The 16,173-nt window shown below is 43.6% G+C and overlaps 1 protein-coding gene across 1 annotated transcript in view; it reads left to right on the forward strand.

The window, feature by feature from the left end:
• ANO4 (anoctamin 4) overlaps positions 1-14,701 on the forward strand; it is a 316,199-nt gene extending 301,498 nt beyond the window's left edge. The window contains exons 29-31 of the mRNA XM_054028953.1: positions 2,349-2,454; positions 5,663-5,858; positions 14,053-14,701. Of these exons, the coding sequence (XP_053884928.1) occupies positions 2,349-2,454; positions 5,663-5,854 (298 nt within the window). The 3' untranslated portion in view covers positions 5,855-5,858; positions 14,053-14,701. The remainder of the gene's footprint in view (positions 1-2,348; positions 2,455-5,662; positions 5,859-14,052) is intronic.
• The last annotated feature ends 1,472 nt before the right edge of the window (positions 14,702-16,173 follow it).

The following is a 16,173-nucleotide window of genomic DNA, read 5'->3' on the forward strand; positions in this document are numbered from 1 at the left end:
CTCAAATAAATTTGTTAGTCTCTAAGGTGCCACAAGTACTCCTGTTCTTTTTGCTAATCATTTTAGTTGCCCTTCTCTGAACTTTTTCTAATGCCAGTATAACTGTCCACAGTATTCAAGATGTGGGCGTACCATGGATTTATATAAGGGCAATAAGATATTCTCCGTCTTATTCTCTTTCCCTTTTTCAATGATTCCTAACATCAAAATAATGTTTGCTTTTGATATCTGAGAGAAATAGGAAACAAGCGATGTTGCTCTCCTTCAGGGAGGTCCAAATTCTGCAGCTGTTAGCTGGTGCCATCTCCTGTTGACTTCAATGGGAGCTTTCTGTGGGTAAGCACTAAATGCAGACTTCGGGATTTGGCCTGGGATGCATATGCATGTGTAACACTGACAGACCCTGGTCGTTGGCAGGCAGGATTGAATCTGGGACCTCTGGAGCTTAGTGCATGAGACTCTACCGCATGAGCTAAAAGCCAACTGGCTGTTAGCTAAGGCTGTAGAGCAAACTCATTTAACTCTCTAAGTGGTCTCGGTGCCACTAGATGGGACAGAACACCACATCCAAGGAGGTGTGTGGGTTACACATGCTATTAACATCTGTAGGATAATTATCATAACAATAATATTCATATAAAGCAAATATATATTCTTAAACCTTTCTTGCCAGAGGGCTCACAGCATTGTGGTCTCTAGGGCTCTACCAGGGTATTAATAATAAAGTCATCCCCATCATTTAAAACTAAACTAATTCTTACTTGTAAAACAGGCCCTTTTTTCAAATAAAAGCTTTTGTCTGGCATGAAGAAAAGGGGAGGGAGCAAACTCCATAAATTTAGCCCAACAATTAAACAAATCTACAAAAACAACTAAAAAGGAGGTAGTCTTAATCCTCATTCTCAGCCTCTGGCATTTGTTACAGGGAGTCTAATTGGCCTTAACTGACTTCAACTAAAGCAGGATTTGGCACTTGAATCTCAGTTTGCTAATTCAAACTGCTATTGCAAAATCACTAGATACAACTATGTTCTTTGGCGAGTATGTTTACTTCTTAAATATATATATGCCCCTGCCAGTGGAATGGAGAGTGTGACTGACTTCCTTTTAATCAGTTTACAAGACATTTAATCAACCTGAATTCTATTGATATTTCTTGGTAATTTCAATTGCACTTTAAAGCCCCATATTGATAGGAATTAAAATTAGTTTAATCGTTTATCTGCAAAGCAATTACAGGAATGTATTCCACAATGTAGTTTGTGTGATGGATTGGAGTCCTTTAATTTTCAAGCAAGATAGTTTATGCAGACAGATCTGTTAATAATTTGCCTTCACTATTACAAAGCCCAGATTTTTCCCTCCATATGAGAAACTAAACAATCTGTCAAAGTCTTCCCCATTTCCTGGGGCTGCTGTATTTATTTAGTCCTTTACAAGTACAAAAATTACCAGATTATTCCATAGAAGACCCATCTCTAGCTAAGGCTCCCAGCCAGGGGCTTCTATTACAGTCCTTTAACAGCCACTAATATTCTTCTTTTGTAAAAACATTTCATGTTCAGGAGCCAGTATTTTGGCTGCAGAAGGGAATCAGTTGGGAAGCTAAAACAATTTGCACTGAAGATGCTGAAATATAAGAAGAATCAGTACTGACTGAAATCCCAAAACACAGTTTATTCCTTTTGTGTATAGATGCCTCTCTAATCTGAGAGGCCTATCAATCAGAGAAAAAATATGTTTTTGTTTATATCTTCTTTCTCCTGTGGGTTTGGGTTTTTGTTTCTAAATTAGCTTAGAGCTAAAAACTTCCGTGTATTACTTAACATGGTATATTCAGATACTGTTCATACTGTTTTCAAACCTGTGTAGGAAACAGATTAGGCAGAAGCCAAATTTCCCCTCGCTTTTAGATTAGGTTTCTGTGGGATTATTTTGGAATTACCTCTTTGACAATAAAATCAAATCCATATGAATGTTATTTTATTGAGGGCTTAGTTCTTCAAAAGACAGGTTTTAAAAACAGTAGACCCGATTCTTCTCTCACACTGGTTTTACCATGGTGTGGTGTCACTGGGTGAAATCCAGGCTCCACTGAAGACAATCACAAAACTCCCATTCACTTCTGTGGGGCCAGGATTTCACCCATTGACTTCAGTGCAGTTATTCATTATTACCATTGGTGGAAGTGAGCAAAGAATCAGTATTTTAGTAACTTGTGTCATTTTTGGCTTGAGATCTCTGTTGTTGCAAGGAGGATATAGTCAAAGAATAGTGTTCTGTTGTGTTCTCTGTCAAGAGTAGCAGTTTATCACTGTACTGAAATGCAAATTCCGTTTGTTTTTCAGGTACAGAGACTATCGAGACCCTCCTCATTCCCCGGTGCCCTATGGCTACACATTGCAATTCTGGCATGTCTTAGCAGCACGGTTGGCTTTTATTATTGTATTTGAGGTCAGTTTTCATATAAGGGGCTAGATGATATAATTAAGTAATCAATTTGCAAACACCTAGAAGATAATAAGATAAGTAACGGTCAGCATGGATTTGTCAAGAACAAATTGTGTCACATCACCCTAATGACTTTCTTTGACAGGGTAACAAGCCTTGTGGATGAGGGGAAGTGGTAGATGTGGCATATCTTGACTGTACTAAGGTTTTTGATATTGTCTCGCATGACCTCCTCATAAACAAACTAGGGAAATACAATCTAGATGGAGCTACTATAAGGTGAGTGCATAACTGGTTGGAAAACCATTCCCAGAGAGTGGCTATCAGTTGTTCACAGTCATGCTAGAAGGGCATATGGAATGGGGTCCTGCAGGAATCAGTTCTGGAGCCGTTTCTGTTCAATATCTTTATCGTTGACTTACATAATGGCATAGAAAGTATAAATTATAAAGTTTGCGGATAATACCAAGCTAGAAGAGGTTGCAAGTCCTTTGGAGGATAAGATTAAAATTCAAAATGATCTGGATGAAATTCAATAAGGGCAAGTGCAAAGTACTCCACTTAGGAAGGAAAAATCAGTTGCACACATACAAAATGGGAAATGACTGCCTAGGAAAGAGTACTGTGGAAAGGGATCTGGGGGTCATAGCGGATCACAAGCTAAATATGAGTCAACAGTGTAACACAATTGCAAAAAAAAAAAAAAAAGCAAACATCATTCTGGGATGTATTAGCAGGAGTGTTGTAAGCAAGATACAAGAAGTAATTCTTCTGCTCTACTCTGCACTGATTAGACCTTAGCTGTAGTACTGTGTCCAGTTCTGGGTGCTACATTTCAGGAAAGATGTGGACAATTTGGAGAAAGTCCAGAGAGGAGCAACAAAAATGATTGAAGGTCTAGAAAACATGACCTATGAGGGAAGATTGAAAAAATGGGGTTTGTTTAGTCTGGAGGAGAGAAGACTGAGAGGGGACATCAGTTTTTAAGTACATAAAGATTGTTACAAAGAGGAGGGAGAAAAATTGTTCTCATTAACCTCTGAGGAGAGGACAAGAAGCAATGGGCTTAAATTGTAGCAAGGGTGGTTTAGTTTGGACATTAGGAAAAACTTCCTAACTGTCAGGGTGGTTAAGCACTGGAATAAATTGCCTAGGGAGGTTGTGGAATCTCCATCATTGGAGATTTTTAAGAGCAGATTAAACAAACACCTGTCAGGAATGGTCCAGATAATACTTAGTCCTGCCATGAGTGCAGGGGACTGGACTAGATGACCTCTCAAGGTCCCTTCCAGTCCTATGATTCTATGATTAAACAGTTGTAGTATGTACAAGGCCTGAGGAAGTGGTTAGGTTATGGACTTGGGTGAAGTGAACAGTGCAAGAAGGGAGAGAGGAAAGAAAGAAATGTAGAGATGTATCCAATGAGAATCCTTGGATTATTTGCTGGGTTGGAAGAACCTGACATAAAAAAAGCTCTATGGGACAGAGGACCAGGCCTCTCTTTCTGTTTGGAAACCACCTAGCACATTGTAGGTGCCACAAGCATCGGCTTCTTCCGGGGCCCAAGCGTGCTCAATCTCCCACTTTGCCCCAGGCCCCTTCCCCCAAAACTTCCACCCCCACCTCTTCCTGCCTGCGCTCCGCCCCAGGCCCTGCCCCCACCCCACCCCTTCTCCCAAGTCCCCACCCCTGCCCTGCCTCTACCAGCCCCGCTCCACTTCCACCATGCCTCTTCCCGCCCTGTTCCGCCCTCTCCCCCAAGTATACCCCATCCCCACTCCTCCCCCTCCCTCTCAGCGCCTCCTGCACGCCACTAAACAGCTCGTCACAGCAGGTGGGAGGCGCTGGGAGGGAGGGGGAGGAGTTGATTGGGGGGCCGCTTGCGAACAGGAGGCACTGGGAGGCAGGGAGGGAGCTGGCTGCCGATGGGTGCTAAGCACCCCCTGGGTTTTTTTTGTGGGTGCTCCAGCCCTGGATCACCCATAGAGTCAGTGCCTATAGTAGATGCTACTGGAAAGAAAGAACAATTATCATAACAGATTTAGCTAAAAGAGAAATAATTAAGGGAAGCTTTGTCATTGAGTTTGGAGATGGAGATCAATGTAAATAACTACCTCAACTACAACATGCCACCCTGGACCTAGAGTTAATGTAGAGCAGTTTAAGGTGTGGCTACTTTGCATTTGGACTTAGCTCAAACACAAGAGAAGACAGATACTAGGAAGTATCTCTTATAAGAAAAGTTACTCATCTTGCAGACAAACAAAAATGGAAAGCGATTTGCCAAGGCTAAAGGATCATTGTCCCTCAGATGTAGCAAAACACACCAATTTAGATATTGCATCTTTCTGCTCCTAATGAGAGAATTCATAAGAAAAGTTGCTACAGCTTCTATTCTGTAACCCTCAAAGTAAAGAGCCCAAATTGGAGTGAAAAATATTCTTTTTCATCTCCAATTTGTCTACTTGAGATGGAAGAAGACTATTTCCACAGATTGTTCACCAAACTTCGTAGAACAAACTCCAAAAAACATCTTTGATTAAACAAAATGGAAAAGAAGAGAAGAGCAGAACAACTCTCCTCAATCGCACCAATCTTTATTCTAATATGCCTAAATCATTAAGGACAAAATGATTGATAAATGCACCGGTTATTTAACAGGGACATTTTAGGTCAATTGCAGTGAAGTTTTAAATTAGGGGTACAGAACATTCGAAAGCAGCATTGTTTTCCAGGAATAATGACTTGGGTCCGAAATCACTGAGAGTTTTTCCAGAGTAAAAAAAGGAGTAGACCTTTTGTGCCCTTTCCTGCAGCGTGCTCCACTAGCATTGACCCCCTCCCTCCAGACAGAGTCCACCTGATTTCAGGGCACAGACTCCAGAGGCTGAACTAACAGATCACACAGCAGAATTGGGGCCTTAATTTGTATACTGAACTTTGCGACAGTGGATTGTTGCGCCAAATCAAGCAGTGGTTTAGTGCTTGCTCAGGCATCGGCCTCCGCTGACTTCGGCTGGAGTTCTGCTTGAAGAGGGACTGCAGAATTTTGCTCCTTAATATTTCAATTTGTAATAAAAGTTTGAGTTCTAGATCAACATCTTTTTGTTACCTAGGAGATTTTACTCCCCTTTGAAAAATGAATCAAACTGGAAACTGTAGTAAAAAGATTAATACTTTTCATCCATCTTCAATCCTTTTGTTTTCACAGCACCTTGTCTTTTGCATAAAGCACCTGATTTCGTATTTAATCCCAGACCTTCCGAAAGATCTGAGGGATCGGATGAGGAGAGAAAAGTACCTGATTCAGGAGATGATGTACGAAGCAGAACTGGAACGTCTGCAGAAAGAACGGAAGGAGAGGAAGAAAAATGGAAAATCTCATAACAATGAATGGCCATGACTGGGTGAGGGAGAAATTATTTAAATTGAGCAATTAATTCTAGTTAGTTAGTCAATAACCCAGATGTATTTATACTGGGTTGGGAATAGTCAGGAGTGGATGAGAACAACTTAAAACTATATTGCATGCAGTTAGCATGCACGTGCCCCTATTCAAAATGCACTCATCCGACTCAGGTCTCTCCACTGGACCCCAGACAGCTTCCGAGGCCAGTTTAAGGTCTTGTTCCTAACCTTTAAAGCAATTCATGGATCAAGCCCCAGCCACATTAAAGACCCAGTTTCAATCTATGAACTGCCACAACAATTACACTCCTCTGGGACAATGCAGATCACAAAACCCTGGACAAAGCACATGAGAGCTGGGAACAAAGCCTTCTCGGTCAAGGGGGTCTAGCTATGGATCATAAGTCCAGAGATTAGGCAAATCCAGAGTCTGATCATCTTCAGGGAGTGCTGCAAAGTCTTCCTCTTCAAAAAAAGACTTTTCACCAAAGCAAGAATGATACATCATTGACACCCCCATCGGCCCTATAAACCCCAACCAACAAAAACAAAAGAGAAAATTAATAAAATCTAAAAAATTAAAACCAAAAACCCTACCCCAAGCAAAGATTGTACCCCAAAAAGGGAGAAGTGGCAGGGACTCCAGGAAATCCGCTGGTTCCTTCGAAGGAGCTGAGATATTACATGATAGGCAGCCACATACACTAAGAAGTTAGATTGATGTACATTTCTATAGCACCTTCTGTCCAAGCATCTTAAAGTGCTTCACAAGCATTAATTAATTGAGTCTCCCAATACTGCTGTGTGGTTGCCAAGCAAAGTTGTGCCTGTTTTACATGTGCGGGAAGATGAAAAGCTCATTGGAGGAGTTGTCTGCACAGCCCTTTTAAAGAATAGGCAGGTGCCCAATTATGGATTTAGGTGTTTAGCATTAGGTGTATTTGAAAATCTTATCCGGAATAGTGGCCTGATTTTCAGAGGTGCTGAGCAACTGCAGCTCCCATTGAGGTACATAGAGGACAAGCCTTAGGTGACTCGCCTAAAGTCACATACAGGACGTTTGTGGCAGAGCTATAACCCAGATTTGTTTGTACTGCATTAGCACCTAGGGGCCTCCAGCACAGATTAGGGAATACTGTACACAAACATCACAAACAGATGGTCCATGTCCCACAGAGTTTACAGTCAAAAGATGAAATGACACGTGGATACAATTACCAGATGGGGAGCGCACATCCATCCAACAGCTCCTGACTCCGAGTCTTGTTCTTTATTCATGAGACCATCCCTCCACAACTGTGGTAAGAGGTTTAAAAGGTACATTAAAATATGAAATGACATTAAATCCTACATACAGAATAATAAGGTGATAATTCTGGGCAAGTAATGGAAATTGAATTGGTCACTCCAAAATCAGCCAATAACTGATCTGACTAAAAGGACTCAGGGATAAACAACTTAGGTCTAAATTCTTTTGCAAAGTGTTTGGCTTCCACGGTTAAACATTCCAAAAGTCACTCACCTAAATTTCATGAAATCTTAGGAACCAGCCACTGAATAAGTGTCAGATGCTGTGATACAGATCAGAACATGCTCGCTGGATGTTGTTAAAAGTAAGCTGGGTTTCACTCCTAAGTAATAACACTGAAAAACCTGCAGAACATAAAAGGGTACCATCAGCATAAACATGATCCCGGGCACTTAGCAGCCCAGTCTATATGAATACAAATGGACACAAAGATCAAAGTGAACATAGACCTGGTGGGATTCCCTTAGAAACAAAAGAGGAATGTGAGTCAAACAATTTGATTTCACACTTTTCTGAGTGAATAGAGCTCCACTACTTTAACATTTTAACCAAGTCCGTGAAGATGGCTACACAGACAGATCCCTTCTCAGGAGCTTTAATAGTCATGGCCCTGGCTGATGTTTGTAGTGACCAATTCTCTTTCAGGAAACTACACCCCCTGGCCATATTCACCTGTGTCTGTTCAGGACTCCTGCACCCTATTTCTTAGCTGACCAGCTCATTTTTTCCAGTCTTGGCATCACATAATATCAGACAGAAGGGTTCTGGAGATAATCACCACTGGTTATGTGATAGAGTTCCTCTCCCTTCCCCTCACCAACCCTCTTCCCTATCGCTCTTCAGGATCCTTCTCACAAGAGGATACTCAGACAAGAAGTAGACTCCATACTGGAGTCCATCTGGGAGCCATAGAACTGGTACCTCTTCAGCAAAGAGGGGGAAATATTTCTGCATTCTCAGGAAGAAAGGAGGCTGGAGGCTACTAGACCTCAGACAGCTGAATGTCTTTATCTGACAAATTGAAGTTCAGAATGATCACCCTGGCCTCTAGAATCCTCTCAATGCACAAGGATGACTAATTCACCACTCTTTATTTAAAATATGTTTATTTCCACACTGACATGCACCCTGCATATAGTAGATTCACCACAGACTTACACCATTACCAATACACGAGTGCTCCCTTTCAGTCACTCGATGGCATGAAGAGTGTTCATGAAAATGCTGTTGCAGTGGCAGCTCACCTCTATCAGCACCCATCAGTACTTCCCTATCTCAACAACTGGTTGCTCACGAGGAACTCACATCAAGAAGTACAGACGATAACCCTGTCCCTGCTCAGACTCCTAAACTCTGTAGAGTTCTAAGTAAATATAGAAAAGTCCGTTTTAGTTTCCACACAGATAATAGTCTAAGGTCGCCCCAATCAAGTCTATCTCAGGATAGATTCCAAGCTATGAATGATCTCACCTCTCACCGTCATCTGAGACCCCACTTGGCAGTTCAAGCCTGTCTCATCCTCCCAGGTCACATAGCCTCATGTAGCTATATGACACCCTTCACGAGACTTAGCTTTTGATATTTACGGGCAGTGTTACAGATAGCTCACATGCCAAGCAAGCACAGTGTGGACAAACTGCCCTTGCTCCCCCACGAATTCTGGATTGTCTCCCTGTTCTTCCACCAGGAGAGAGAACATACATGGGGTAGGGTGACCAGACAGCAAATGTGAAAAATCGGGACAAGGGTGGGGGGTAACAGGAGCCTATATAAGAAAAAGACCCAAAAATCGGGACTGTCCCTATAAAATCAGGACATCTGGTCACCCTAACATGGGGTTCCCTTCATCCCTCCTCTACCCACAAAATGACGATTGCAGATGCCTCTGTCCTAAGGTGGGGAGCCCGTCTGGATGAACCTGTAGCACATGGTACCTGGACCCACTAAGAATCCCAGTTGTACATAAACCTTCTGGAAGCCTGCAAGCAATTCTTACCATTCATTTAGATCTTGCACGTTCAAGTCATGTTGGACAACCTGAGAACAATTTACTATATTAATAAACAGGGGAGGCAAAGTCCATCCCTCTTTGCATCAAAGCTGTCAATCTCTGGAACTGGTGCATTCGCTAACAGTTCACCCGCTCAGCAGTGCACCTTCCAGGGGTGCACAACACATTGGCAAACAGCCGTAGCAGACACTTCTCCAGAGCCCACAAGTGAGATCTACACGACTCAGTGGTATAGAGCATATTCCAACAGTGGAGACTCCTATCCTGGGATCTCTTTGTGTCTAAAGAGAACAGAGCAGTTCAAGGCCACAGCTCCAGAGGAGACATAGTTTTGCTTCAATGGTTGGGACAGCTGTGATGCTTCCCAGGGGTACCCAGGGTTGTGATGCATCTCACCAGCATCTGTCCTTAATAAGAAGGAGTTTTGTCTGTACCTGCTGTGGATCAGGCCCTAGAAACCACCAGCCTCTGCCTTCCAGGCCTCCGCAGGCCTTGCTCTCTCTGTGCAAATTAGCGATAAGCACATGGCAACCCCAAGTCTTCCGAACATCCCTCTGGAGTGCTCAGCCTCTGCTCCACAGAACTCTCAGATGCGTTATTCCCAAAGAAATAGTACACACTAACTGACAAGATTCAACTCACAATCACCATTTTATAGATCTGTCTAAATGTTATGTGTTAAGTATAGTGAAAACAAGACTAAATGCATTATCAAAGAACAGAGATGAGAGAGAGAGAGAGAGAATATTGGAAACAAATGGTTACATATAAAATGAAATCATAACATGATTTCTAGAGATTAACTATCAAGGCATTCCCCTATCTCCTACAAGGTAGCTTACTCCAAGTTTTTTCCCAAGTGTTTTCAAACAGTTTCACTGAGACCCCCTTCAAGCCCACTGGCAGTTTGTCCCCACAAGATTGAAGGAATCTCTAGAGGTTCATCTCTACCGTAGATGTAGTTTCAAAAGTTCATTGTCTCCCCCAAAACAAGCTCACACTGCTGTTCTTGTTTTTCCCTCCAGACCCTGTAATCTATTGATTGGTATTCTACTCAAACTGTAAATGGGCATCCATTGTGAATGGTGCAATACTCAATTTGCATATGGCCAGCCAGAGTAAGATAAGTGTCTCTTCCCCAGTGCCTGCCAAGAGTATGTGGATTACCTTTGAGAGACCTGTCTTCACTCAAAGACTTAGAGAATATAATTTTAGTGTATATACATAACTCTTCACATATCTGCTGTACACACATCTTGCTGTGATGATCAGTGTGACACAGACTTTCATTAGAGATCTTACATGACTTTTTTGGTGAACCCATGGGAACCCTGTGCCTACTGCCAGTTGGCATCAAGAAGTCCTTGGGTCGCGACAGCTGATGTATGCATTTGTGCCGATCCTTCTCTTGCCGTGAGTTCTGAGGAAGCTCAAACAATAGGGAGCATTGATGATCTTGATTGCTCCCTGGTGGCCAAGGCAGTTCTGGGTCTTGGGCAGTTGCTAGCTGGCCTCATGCCTGTTTGACAAAAATCAAACACCCCAACTCAGCATCCCTTTGTCTGACAGCATGGTATTTGCATGGACAACAGACCTAGAAAAGTCATACTCAGAGGCAGTACAATCCACTCTTAGCAGTAGTAGGAAAGATTCCATGAGGAAATACTATACAGCAAAATGGAAAAGATTTCTGACCTGGCACCAGAATCACCGGATACCCTCAAAGGGTGTCAAGATCCCTGCTCTTCTGGACTCTTTCAAAATTTGTCAGGACTATCTCTTAGCTCCTTGCAAATGCACTTGGCAGCTATTAGCACTTTTCAACCTCTTGTGGACAGCCATTCAGTCTTCAGCCATCCTACTACAGTACATATTCTGAAGGGACTTGTCAGAATCTTTCCTCCAGTAATAAAACCTACCCAATTTGGGATCTCAGCCTGGTCCTATCAACTTTAATGAAGGCTCCGTTCTCACCCTTAGCCTCATGTTCCTTCATTCACCTGTCTACAAAGGTGGCTTTTCTGGTTGCCATTGCCTTAGCCAGAAGAGTAGGTGAGCCGGAAGCTCTTATGGGTGACCCACCTTACATGGTCTTTCACATGGACAAAGCTTTGCTGAGGTTACACCACAAATTCATCCCAAAAGTAATCTCAGAACTTAATCTAAACCAGGTCATCCATGTACCTGTCTTCTATTCGAAGCAACATACCACCAGCGAGGAGGACAGGAAACTACACCCTCTGGATGTCCGTGGAGCCTTGGTATTCTTCATGCAGAGGACAAAACCCTTCTGAAATTCTCCTAAACTGTTTGTCTCCTTTGCCAAATGTATGAGAGGGGCAGCAATCTCCTCCCAGAGACTTTCCAAATGGATTTCAAGCTGCATCCTGCTTTGTTACAAGTTAACAGCAGCTCCTCCCACACAAGGTATGAGGCCCCACTCGCCCAGGCCACACTGGCAGCTTCACTTTGAGACACTGGAGAGTGGTGCAGCAGCGGCGTACACACTTTTGCAAAACATTACTGCCTAGTACAAGATTCTGCCAAACACATCCTTTGGCAGAGCTGTCCTCCAATCTGTGGTATAGCAGAGCTCCTCACACCCTCCTCCTCAATGAATACTCCTTGTGAATCACCTAGACTGGAAAACACATAGGAACCGTCATTCAAAGAAAGAAAGGTTACCACAGTAAGTGGCTTTCTTTGCAATATGTGGTCCCTAGCTGTATTCCACTCCCTGCCCTCCTTCCCCTCTGCTGCAGAGCCTTATCCTAGGGCTATTCCTGATTAAAAGGTAACCAGAGAAGTGGTCGGTCCATGCCACCACTTATGCCATCAGTTTTTTAGAGGGCGAGGAAGAGAAGGGTGCCAGGTGCAGACTGATGGCCACTGCTAGCACGAATCTTCCAGGCACATGGAACGCATGCGCACCTCAAGTGGATTACAGATAGGGACCACACATCTTGAAGAACTCCATTACTGTACAAGTAAGTAACCTTTCTTTATGCAACATAATGCGCCAGAAGAGAGACCCATGTTGGATGGCTATGAGTTTCCCAATCACCACTGCAGAGTGTGTGTGACTTACACAGCAACGGAAAGTGCTGCCTGCTCAGTCAGTAATGCACGTGCAAACCATATTAATGCCAAGTTCATATAAACAAGTAGATTAACTAGACTGAGATTAATTTGGTTGCAAAAACTGTGTAAGCTACTTTAAAATCACAGGTGACAGACTTTCAGAAAGTGTTTGCTAAATAGTAAAATCAGATGCAAATCACACCTAAATCACCGTTTGATATATGTGTTTTAAGCTATACAGACCTCCTCCAGTGAGATATCGCTCTGACAATTTAGATCAGAGACATTCAGTGGTGCAAGTACGGCAGTATGATCCAGTCCACCGTACCAGTAAGATATTTATAGCCCGTATTCTGTACCTGAAAGACACAGGAGGAGCAGAACAGGCAGCTCCTCCAGCACAGCTGTACCACCCCCAGCGCATAGGCGCCGACTCCGTGGGTGCTCCTGGACTGGAGCACCCAGGGGGAAAAATTAGTGAGCGCTCTGCATCCACCAGCAGCCAAGCTCCCCTCACCCCCCGCCTCACCTCCTCCTCCTCCCCCCTGAGCGTGCCGCAGCTGCGCTCCTCCGCCTACCTCCCAGCGCTTCCCACCCAGCCGCCGCCGGGGGGGGAGAGAGTGGGAATGGGGCGCGCTCAGGGGAAGAGGCAGGGCTGGGGCAGGGATTTGGGGAAAGAGTTGGAATGGGGGCGGGGCAGGGGCAGATCCTCATGGAAGGGGTGGAGTGGGGGAGGGGCCGGGGGTAGAGTTGGGGTCGAGCACCCCCTGGAAACAGGGGAAGTCGGCGCCTATGCCCCAGCCCCACCCCCAGCCCTTCCATGCAGCTGTGTTTCCTGTCTGGGCTCTGCACAGCAACCCCACTGGAGGACAGGGCTAGGGGCTGGGGATGGTACAGCTGCACCAGAGGAGCTGCTGGCGTGGGGCCACTTGGCGGCCCTACGTTCTGCTCCTTTCGCCACTGCAGTTCAGAAGTCTCCGGCACAGCGGGAGGAGGACAGAACCCCCCCTCCCCTTACCCAGGTAACGTGATGGATCATGGGGAGGGGACGGGGAGAGTGTGGGGGCCCCGGGCTGGGGGCAGGGGGAGGAGTCACATGGGGAGGTCACGTGCCTCCCCTTTAGCTGGTGCCCCCCTTTGTGTCCCTCCCATGAGTGCAGTGTACCGGTAAGAAATTAATTCTACTTGCACCACTGGAGACATTCCTAACTTTGAATTGAGCCATATTATAACAATCTGATTTTCACTCCTGAGGAACCTCAGCAGTTTAACATGACAAAACAAATAAAGTGAAGCAAAGATACAATCAACTGCTGATTGCTTTTGAGACCAGTTTTCAACACAGCTATGTTCTGTTGATATTTCATTGCTCTAAATTGCTAGACGTTGTCTTGGGTATTGCTGAAAACGAGAACATACGCGAGCACTGGAAGCCCTCAAAGTTGGCTCACCTTGAGCCTGATCCTGAGAGAGCCTAAGGACCTCAGCACCCTCTAATTCCATTGATTTATCCACTCAGCACCTCACAGGATTGAGCCCTGCCATTTCTGCACAACAGAGTTCCCTTTTGTCTTCCACTGTCTTAGAGCCAGTCAAACAGAAAATAGTGAGTGAGAGAGTGTGTGTGCATGTGTGTGCATGTGTGGAGGGAGGTTAATAAAAAAGACAAATGTATAACAAAAATTGTAGCTTTCTAATGACAAACTGAATTGTCCAATTTTCTAGGTAGCAAATGCATACCTGCACTGTGTTTCTGATCTGGTATTGTTTTTGTTTTTATTTATGGCTCCAGACGATGGACCTGTGCTCTGTTTACTTATCCCAGCTCTGCAAGAGCACTACCTTGAAGAGAATGAAAAAAATGCAACCTCAATGCATGCCACAGACATTTTACATAGCAAGCAGGACAGCACATTTCAGAGGATTTACTGTGAAATCATTTTGCAATCCAGCATATGATTGATATCCATAGACCACGCTCAACAGAGCTAGCATGTATTTTATGGGCAATTATACTCAAGTTTTTAAAACCAAGGAAAAATTGTATACTGGGACTGTTTTTTCAGCCTGTTTGGTACGTTTTTTGCATTCTGTCCCATGCGCATTTTACAGAACTTAGAATAATAAATGTAAATTAAAAACCAGGATACTCTGACAAAAAATGCCCAGTATTACAATACCATCTATTTTCAAGCCACCAAATAAGACAACTGAAACCCTGTTTACAAATGAGTTCTTTTTTTATTTCAGATCTTTGTGCGGGGACTTATGTTATATACCATATATATAATATATATATATAAAGTATATAGATTGTTTATTTGTAAATAGCAAAAACAAAACCAACCAACCCTATGGAGGAGAATGTCAAATTTTCGCACCTACAAAAACGTCATCAACATGAAGCCATGTTTAACGCTTGTATAATGTGATGCAATAACTTTAAAATAAATTATGCATATGAAATCTTTGTTGTTGAGCTTTTGTAAGTCATCTTATGTTTATCTAATTTTGAGCAGGGGGACAAATCTGAGGCGAAATACAAATGCAAGCCCAAAATGACCAAGGACCTATCTTAACACTTTCTGTCTAAATCCATTATGTATTTATTTACTCTGATGAATTAAGTTCCCCCTTGTGCTTCATATAGAAGGGCTCCATCCCATGAAGTGCTGAGTGTCATCTGGAAAGCACTGAGCGTTCTCAATTCCCATGGATTTCATAGAAGTTGAGGGCATTCAGCACCTTGTTCCCAGACCAGATGAAGGGGTGGATTAGGGATTTTTCATGCAGTCTTTACTAAGACAAGATTCCATGGCTGTGGGTACCCCTAGCAGAGAGCAAAACAAGATTCTGGAGAAAAATTAGCCTCAGAAGTCATAACTTTATTAAATGGACCAGTCGGTTAAAACAAGAAGGACAAAAAAAGCAAAGGGATCCGCAGTCACTCCATTGGCTAGGAGCAAATCCTTGAACCTAACTCATAAGGAGCCAGGTGACCCCCCTAGTCCCATCCTCTGCAGAGTCCCAAGAGTGTTTGTCCATGAGCATCTAATGCCAAGGCCTCTGTCCCAGACTAGGAGACAGAGAGTCTAACAGTGTCTTTGAGGTGATTTTCAATCAGCCAACCCATCCTATAAAGATTCTCCCAAACTAGTTACATGAGAAGTGAAATGACTAAGTGTCCCCTGCTCACATAAATTAGCCGTCCTGCTACAGAAAATGGCAGGTTAGTGTAATATATTATATATATAGATATATTAATATATACAAGGACAGCATTTCAGTGACAAGGGCAGATGAAGGCGCGCTCATGTGTACATTGCCCAGCAATGTTCATCGGGGTTAATGCAGGGGAATTATTATTCTGTATCATGTTTAGTGCACACTTTACCAAACAAATGAAAAACAAATGGGAGACCAGCAGTACTGGGAGAGCCTGGCATCCTACAACAAGGAGACAGTGTGTCGGCGGGCACCCAGTTGAACTTGAGCATCCAACCAGCACTGAGAGCAAGTTTTCAAAGAGCAAGCAACATTCCACTCTGAACATTACCCTTTTTGTCTGAATAGCCAGTATTGGGCTTCCAAATCCTCTGTTGCACACTGAAAGGAGCCCCTTGGTGAAAAGCCCCCTGACCTCCAGGTGAAAAGATACTTCGCACTTTGGCTCCAGGTATCTGCTCACCCTACTTTAGCTCTCGCTCCGCCACTGATAGGTTCTCACAGTGAAATGGCAGCAGAGCAAGAAGTGACTTTGTTTTGCTGCCTTCCCAAACAAATGTCTGCTGTTTCCCTTTGCGTGTGAAGTGTTCAAATGTAGCCTCTGTCTTGCTGATTTTCACATCATCTCCTCCTGACTCAGTGGCCCAAAAGTTGGGCAGGAAGAGGTTCATGTCACTCTTCATGTCAT

Source organism: Malaclemys terrapin, chromosome 1 (genome assembly GCF_027887155.1).
Source record: "Malaclemys terrapin pileata isolate rMalTer1 chromosome 1, rMalTer1.hap1, whole genome shotgun sequence".
NCBI lineage: Eukaryota > Metazoa > Chordata > Testudines > Emydidae > Malaclemys > Malaclemys terrapin.